The 8,580-nt window shown below is 38.8% G+C and overlaps 1 protein-coding gene across 1 annotated transcript in view; it reads right to left on the bottom strand.

Annotated features, from left to right (window-relative positions):
• LOC107099204 (protein piccolo-like) overlaps positions 1–8,187 on the bottom strand; it is a 79,636-nt gene extending 71,449 nt beyond the window's left edge. Inside the window, exons 1-3 of the mRNA XM_015397252.1 lie at positions 8,053–8,187; positions 5,287–6,358; positions 741–1,589 (exon numbers count right to left, since the gene is read on the bottom strand). Of these exons, the coding sequence (XP_015252738.1) occupies positions 741–1,589; positions 5,287–6,120 (1,683 nt within the window). The 5' untranslated portion in view covers positions 6,121–6,358; positions 8,053–8,187. The remainder of the gene's footprint in view (positions 1–740; positions 1,590–5,286; positions 6,359–8,052) is intronic.
• Positions 8,188–8,580: the final 393 nt, after the last annotated feature.

An 8,580-nucleotide genomic window follows, 5' to 3' on the forward strand; every position in this document is an offset into this window, starting at 1 on the left:
AGATAGATAGATAAATAGATATTTAGCCAGTATACCCTGCGTTTAGTAAATATATAATATCAGCATTCCTATTACATGCTGTGTCCAATCATATTGAACCAGTCTGTCAAAACTCAGCACAGCCTTTGCCCTAGCCCCACAATTCTGTTCTAGCTCTGCTTAAGCCATCTTCTTAAGCAGTACAACAACACCATGTAGCCTTGGAATGTCCTTGGTAAGCCAGATACTTACTCTGCATTGAATTACAGAGTCAAGTGTCATGTTCTTTTTGCTTCAGGTGGCCCTTAGGTTGCCATTCTGTTTATGCAATGCAGTTTATTATTCTCTAATATCAATGTATGTTTGTGTGTATGCAAGGTGAGTGTGTTATATGACATTAAAGTAAAATTAATTTGCAGTCAACAGTATTTGATTCTCTGGAGAACATATTGTTATAAACTTTTGGTAAAAAATATCCTATGAAGAATGTTTACATTTCTTTAACCTTTTTGAAAGCACAAAAAAAAAGAACAGTCATAAAGATTTAAAACAACATGTGATACCTTTAAGTGAACATTTGCTTTAACTAAACAGTTTTTATATCTCAGGAAGCAATACTCTTGTCCATAAAGTAACAGAGGTGTTTAGAGATAAAGTCTTAGAAGAACATATTCAAAAATAACAAATTAAATTGTAGAATTATCAATCTTTAATACTTGATTTATTTAATTATCTTAAGTCATAAGTCTCATATGTCTTACCTCTTTTACATTTGGCATGGGGTTGAATCCACACTGATTGCAGACAGTTGTTTTGCACTCTGTGCAGCTGCTGTAGTTGGGAGGATCCTTCGAGCCAACATTGAGGACTTGCTTGCAAATAGGACAACTGGATTGGCCCATACTGGGGGAATTGAGGGATGATGTTGCTGCCTTTGAAATCTCTACAGAGGATTTTTCTGCTTTCTGTCCCGCCGAATGGGTCTTTGCCTCTCGAGATTGCTGCTGTTTCTTTTCCAGTTCAGACTTTTCATCGGAAAGCATTTTAGAGTCCTTTGTGGGCTGCCTTTTGGGAGAAACTGGTGGTGTCGTTTTGGGTTCATCTTGAACAGTTGAGCCTATTAAAGTAGATGCAGAACTAAAAAGAGAAGAACCAAAGCCAAACATCTTCCCAGTCACTGACTCATCTGCTTTTGAGGATTCATTTTTAGCACCACCAGTAAAGCCAAATAAACCTCCAGACATTTTCGGTGAAGCTGGAGGGACAATTTTTTGAGGTTGGCCAGGTTGAGCACTTGGACGCAGTTTTGGAGACCCCGTTGTCCTCTGAGTCTCTGGTGTAGTTTTCTGAGCTTGACCAACACTGGCTTGATTTGGATTTTCTGGTCCCTTGGGAGGTATATCCTTAGCTGGCACATTTATTGGTTTAGACAGCACCTTCTGTGATGAATCTGGTCCTGAAATGTCTTTTTTTCTAGCTTCACCTGGTGATGGTGTCCGGCTTTGAGGACCAGGCCCTGCTTTTAGAGGTGTTTGGGTGGGAGGTCCTGGTGGCTCTGAAGTTCCTTGAGCTCTCTGTATTTGGCAGGTAAGGCAAAGCCATTCACGACCCTAAACAAAAAAAGACTCTTAGATTCTGCTAAATATGTACATTAAAGAAAAAAAAAATCTTTATGAAATATACTGTTAAAGCTTATTCTAAATAAATTGTTAAACAAGGGATGTCAATAAAAGGGATGTCAATAAAAAAAATTTCTTTTTAATTTTCATAACAAATTTAGTACCTGATCTTCAAAGGTTCCAAATAACGAGACTACATAGATTTAAAAAAATCCCATCCCATGAGTTAGTGTGTTGCTGGTGAGCTACAAAGATTCTTTGTAGATCACCTGCAACTTATAAGACACCCAACTGGTTAGATTCCACCCCCTTTAAATAAGTGAATTGCATGTGCAACTGGTGGAAAGTGTACGTAAGAAAAAGATAAAGTTCTTCTGTGGAATTGGAGGAAATAATGTCTGAATAATGTAAAAAATAGTAATGATAACAATGACATACATGTAAAAGTAACCGTAAAAGTTAAAGATATATCCCTTGTAGTACCACTGGCAGATGGCTAGAGGTGAGTATTGGCATGAGTGTTGCGATTCGATACATGTCGCAATACTTGGATCACGATACGATATTATCACGATATTGCAGTATCACTATATATTGCCATATTTTCCCCAGCTATCAAAATCAAATGATGAGATAAAACAGCAAGAGCTGTATATTTTCATCAGAAAATATTGATTAGGTATTATTATCCATGTTGTTTGGGGTTTTCTTCCACTGTGAATGCCTCAAATACAGATTTGGTGCTGCACGCACAGTTAAAGGGCTCCCCAGCGCTTTCTGCCAGAGTGGTGGTGCAAAGGTAGCCCATTTTCCCATCAATGTTTTTTGTAACCATTTTTTTTTTTTGAAAATCGATGCTAAGAAGTGAAAGATCGATATTATATTGGGCAGCCGAATATCACGATATATCGCCAAAACGATTATTTCCCACACCCCTACAGATGGCATAAGGTGTAATCATTCCATCGTTGCCAGGTTAAGCGGGAAAAGAGCTGACCTGGCAACTTACTGCCATGAATTTGCATGTGTGAAAGGTTCTAATTCTTGTTCGACCACGTAATTTGGTACTAGTGAATAGTGCCTGCATGAATAACTATTTTATTTGTTTATCTTCATTTGCCAGATAATAGAACCACGTATAACCAATGAACCACTCTGCACATTATCCCCCATCCAAAGTTGGTATCGCCCTACCAGCCTACTGAGCCTTGTTGCCTTCACTGTTTGCTGTACTTTTGATATAGTCATTAGTAGGAGTGAAGAGTACCAAACAAACTCTTAAAAAAGAGGAAACAACTGAAAAAAAAAGTAAATATACATATAGTTTAGTTAGCTAATGATTTGTTGACTAAATGCACCGCTATTGTACGACTTTAGCTGCATACAGGCAGGCTTAATTCTGGTGCATGTAGTTAGCCAAGAGAGGCAGTGTGTTGTTATAAAATGTAGAACTTTTATTTATTACAAATTTCTATTTCTTTATTTTTTCACATAAATAGCATTTGTCTGTAGAGAGAAGGCTTTATTAGAAGCTGTGTCACATACTGTGGGCTAAAACTTAAACTGCTCAGCAGGAAAAAGTCTTTGCATTGAACTGTTTTACATTGAACACAGAGCTGATAAGGACAGCTAAAAAGCAATGAGTTGCGAGGACAAGCAGTGCAATTGGCCTTCCCTGTGCTTCACAGTGGTGCAGTGGGCATCCTTGTGTGGTTAATGGTCCTATACCAACTTCTTTCATTTTTTTTCTAAAACTACAAGGGTAGGAACTTGTCTACAGGAATGTTATAAATTAAGCTCAACTTGATCAAGTCTGTCTCTCTGGAAGCCTCTCATTGTTCACACATCAGTGGTGTTGAAAACATACAGACTGCAGGGATAACTTTTCACCTTTTATTAAAGTCATTGATTAGGAATGATTATAACCGGTAAAACCAATTGCTTTTGACCCCCTCCTGACATACCTGTTAGGTTTATTAGCATCTCTAAATTGTTTTTGCGTATGATTTTTTTTTTTTTGTTACTTTCTTCTTAATTAACTATCCTCTGATGACAAAAAACACACCTAAGACTATGTTAACATATCATCATAATAAATTTAAAAAACAACTCATAAGTAGCTACTGTATGAACTTCTAAACAACCAAATTTTTGATAAACCCTTATTGGCACGGTATGCAGGGCTTTACTATTATTTTTTTCTTTTTTTATCATTCTGTTAAGATTTCTCCCCCCCTTTAAATCATGTCATGGCTTCCCTCACTGTAGTCTAGATTTATATTATTCTGTTTCTTCTCATCTGTAGTAAAACAAAACAGATTCCAGCCCTATTTTTTTTTAACCTACTCCTTGATGACACAAATGCCTTCCTAGCACAAACTAAACCTTTATCACAACAAGGATCAGCTTAGATAAAGCTAAATTAATCAATTCACAGATCCTATAATGTCACAGGACGACTTCCTGTCAGGGGTGATAAGATCAGGTTCTGCTCTTTCATTTAAAGGCTGCACATTGTGCTGTGCTCTTCTACTCTGACTGTAACTTTAAGGGCAGCCGTAAATAAAAAGGAAGAAAAGAATCTCAGCTGCAAAAGAAAAACTTTGACCATGAAATTTTTACCTCAAATTTAACTCAAATCTTTACAGTACTGTGAATAGTGATGCATGCATCACATTCATAAAGCAATGTTTATTGCAAATATCTAACAATCTATTTTAATCTAAATTGTCGGTAACTATTTAATAAATCTTATTACTTCATGGCCATAAGAAACATGTGTTGCTAATTTGTTGTTCAGTCTTGTCCATTTAGATCATTTGGAGCGTCTGATAGTTGTATCATTCCTTGAACATTTGTTTCTGAATATAGATAAACAGAGGAGATTTCATTTCGGTATGCCTCTTTTCTCAGTTTTGTCTTAATTATTTAGAAGAAAAAATAGAGTACTCAACATAAGATGAATCTGAGACTTTTTCCTGTATTAGGTGCTCCGACTTATACGTATATAGTGGTCTTTGACTATGGTGTGGCTGTTGTAGGTTAAAATCCTGGCTTTCTGACCCTCTGTTGAAGGTATCTCACTAACTCCTCCCTAAAAAAGCTACTACAGAAAAAGTCTAATTTCTGCCTCATGTTAAGTCCTCTAATTTACCTTCAAAATAATTATGATATGATTGAGAACAGATACCATAATGAGATCTCATCTGTTTATCCCAGTTCTTAAGTATTGCTGGTTTTCTGAGCTCAATGTCTTTATATCTTGGTAATGTCTTTTTAGCTTATCTCTTGCTCCTAAGGGTCTCTTAGCAGAAGTGATTCAGAAACAAATGTTCACCAGATAATACAACTATGAGGCGCTCACTATGATTTCAAGAGATGAGACTGAATGACAGGCTAAAACCACATTTTTCCAATGGATTTTTCTCTGTATGTGAAAACAAGTTTGCACATTTTCTTATATACACAACCGTTTTGAAGATCAGGCACTTTGTTTATTTCAAACCATATGAAAAAAAAACAAATCTTTAATCCTATTATTATCATCATCAAAAAGTTTCATTCATTTTAAATGGAACAAAATATGCAAAGAAACAAAAAGAAAAATGTAAAAGCAGCAATGAGATACTGTGCTCTGCCCACTATGATTTTGCTGTAATATTAAATAGAAAATAAAATTAGTACTTACATCAGCGCCTGGAGGACTGAAGCCACATAAGCTGCACACCTCAGTTTTACACTGTGTACAGGTTTTATAGTTGGGTGGATCCTTGGTATGGATATTAAGTTTGGTTGTGTTACATACAGAGCAAAGCAGATGAGTAATTGCTTTTGATGGAGCTCCGGCTTTGGTCGCTCCCAAAGGTGGAGACCCTACAGGTGTCACTTCAGTTGTGCCTTGTCCCTTTATGTTGTGTTTTTTATCAGAGATTGGATTCCGGCCCCCTTTCTGTCCCATCTCAGGTGACGCTGGAAGTCTAGTTTTCGGTGAGGACTGCTGTTGACTTGCTAACTCTGACTCAGACTTTGTGGGCCCCTGTTTCTCAGTCTTTACAGGTTCTTGCCTTGGTGTGCCACTCTTAGCTGGATCCCGTTGCTCTGTCATCCTGGGTGGAACCTGTTTTGGGGAATCTGGTTGTGCTAAACTCTTTTTCTGAACTTGCTGTTGAACTCCAGGCTTGGGTGAACCCTGCTGTTGTTGATCTTTAGCTTGTTGTCCTGCAGGTTTGTTTGTCGGGGGGGCAGTCTGTCCCTTTTCATGAACTTGTGGTAGTCCCTGTTTAGCATGAGGCTGGGACTTTTGCATAGGGGGACCCTGGATGGATTTTTGGGGTACCTGCTCCTGTTTATTATCCTTACCAGGGCCTGGTCCAGGTTGTGGTTCACTCGATGGTTTCCTCCCCAGGTTAGGAGGAGGCTTTTTGTCCCCCTCTCCATCATCTCCAAACAAACCAAATTTATTCACAGCAGAAGACATAGCATTCAGGGGGTTTGCCCCACTGAGAAATTTGGAGGAGAACATGGTTGGGTCAGCTTCTTCTGTTTCCTCCGTCTCCTCCTCACTGGAACTGGAGTCTATTGGGCTGTCAGAGTCAGAGCAGGAGCTTTCCCCTCTTTGTCCCAGCTCTCCAGCACAGGCCTGGGCTGGAGCAGCACCTGAGGAGAGGGCATCTACAGCCTTTCTGCTGGTGCTGCTACAACTGCTGCTGCTGGTGCTGCTACCAGGACTCTCCTCTGGGTCAGCATCTACGTCAGACTTCCTAAATGCAGAGCAGACAAATAGAAATGAAGTGTGAAATTACAAAGAGAGGGGGGGAGATCACAAATGTCTTAAAAACCTGAACCATATTCACATTTCACACTTGTTCTGAGCCCCTACGATGCTATCAGCAAAGCAAAAACAGCATAGAAACTTTAAAGGGAAACTTCATGAGAGGGAAAAATCAAATAACCAATACTGATTAAAGAATAGGGCTTTTTGTTCAGATGACTGCATTTTACTTTGTAGACCAATAAGGCATAACATCATAACTTCCTTTGAAGACCATATAACATTTTTTTTTAATCCTGATTGGTTATGACTTATCAGCTTCAAACCTACCAACCAAAGATATTCTCTCTATTCTGACACAGAGCATGCAGTAGCATATAAAAATCAGACCATACGGGTCTGCCTGTACTCCTCATGTACATCACAGCGCCATTATCTGGTTTCTGAAATGACCCCTTCAGAGCAGGTAACCCCCCAAAAAGATTTTTTTTTTTATTTCACGCAGTCATATAACCACCACCATTTAGTAATCATGAAAGTAATTAGAATCCTTTTTATTTTCCTCCCTCTAAATTAATTTCTGCATACTGCCAGTATTCCACCCACAAACAGGTGGTGAAGGGACAATCAGTGCTGTTTGTTTAAAAAACTTGGATATCATCATTGCATATAAACATAATATATATGTTTATACGAACAAAATGTCCTTTCCCTATAATCCTTTGTAAAGTGAAACTATGTTTTCAAATTATACCTCTACCTGATAAATTCCCTATCTGATTTTATTTCTGATTTAGTCTGTATCGACTGCTGTTCTCATCACCCTGGACTTTGCCTGAGCCGCTCGGGTGATCAAGCGTGATCTGTTTCCTGCAATGTAATAAATAGTAGGAAGAAAACCCCATTCTGATTGGTTCTTCTCCTGAAAGAATCTCATCATCCCAGCGGCGCTGATTGTCTAGGGAGGGAAATCTCATGCAGGACGTGCTTAGTACAAATAAACACGAGGATATCTAAGGCTCTCGCTCTATCTCTCTTTTTTTTTCTCTCTCTCTCTCATCTCTGCAGGCACATCCGGGTAGGGTCCCACCGATTTATGGATCTTACTTATTTCTCATATTTTAAATGTTTAAATACCAACAGCACGCATAAAAAAGAACATTAGAAGATGTGTAGGTGCGTGTGGGGAAGATGTCTCCCCTTAATGGATGATTTGATCTGTTTTAAGCCTGGCATTATGGCTGCTTTGCACTGCCCACAAGCAGCTATTAAGTGCGGATCTGATCTTATCATCAGTGTGAGAGAAAAAAAATAACAGCAAACATAATCATTCTGAATGAAACTAAACCATTGACAGGTCTATTTAAACAGTGCCTATAAACGCATTATCACATAATGCATATGCATTGACACCTGTTCAAATCAGCAAACTGTCTAAATGTTATTATAATTATATGAAGGTATTAAAGAAAAATAACAAGAAAAAAAAGAGGGCAATCCTTGTAAACGTTTTAATTTCCTTACATGCCATTAAGTATACGAGCGGTATCCCCCACCCCCCGCCTCCCATCCACCATCACCCTCCCATCCTGCAGCCAAGCATCCTTCACCCTCTACGGTCACAATGTCAAACGCTAAACGCGCAGCTGTTCCTCCCAGCTGTTCATCCCAGCTAAAGTGTACCTTCATCGGCAGCGGATCCGCTCCTCCATTATCCTCAGACCTCGTCGGATAACTCCCACTCCGTGTTAGTCCGTCTCAGCTAGAAGGATGGAGGGCACAGGGCAGCAGCAGTAGACTGAGCGCAAACAGAATCGCTCTCCGCCTCCCGCTAATGCGCATGCGCCACATCTGACAGCTGATCACAATATATATCACGCAAGAAAATCTGAATTAAAAGGGACAGACGATTCATTTCCACTGGATTCTGGTTTGACCGAGAGGGAAAAGCCGAAGGTCAAGTGTTTCATATTTATTTTTTTTTCTTACCGTGACTGTGGACAAATTTTAAAAGAGCATATTCTTTTGTTAAAAAAAGGATTGCCGAGTCACGAGAGCAACGTCAGAAATATTAACGTCACATTTAAAGCTTTTCCTCTTGGCTATCTAAAGGGCTCATTTCGTCATGTTTGAGAGTCACGACACCCTAAGATCTGAAGCAAAGGAATTTGGACCCAATGTGCATTTTTTTGTAAAAATAATGAAGAAAAG

The sequence above is a fragment of the Cyprinodon variegatus genome, unplaced genomic scaffold (genome assembly GCF_000732505.1).
Source record: "Cyprinodon variegatus isolate N-32 unplaced genomic scaffold, C_variegatus-1.0 Scaffold846, whole genome shotgun sequence".
NCBI lineage: Eukaryota > Metazoa > Chordata > Actinopteri > Cyprinodontiformes > Cyprinodontidae > Cyprinodon > Cyprinodon variegatus.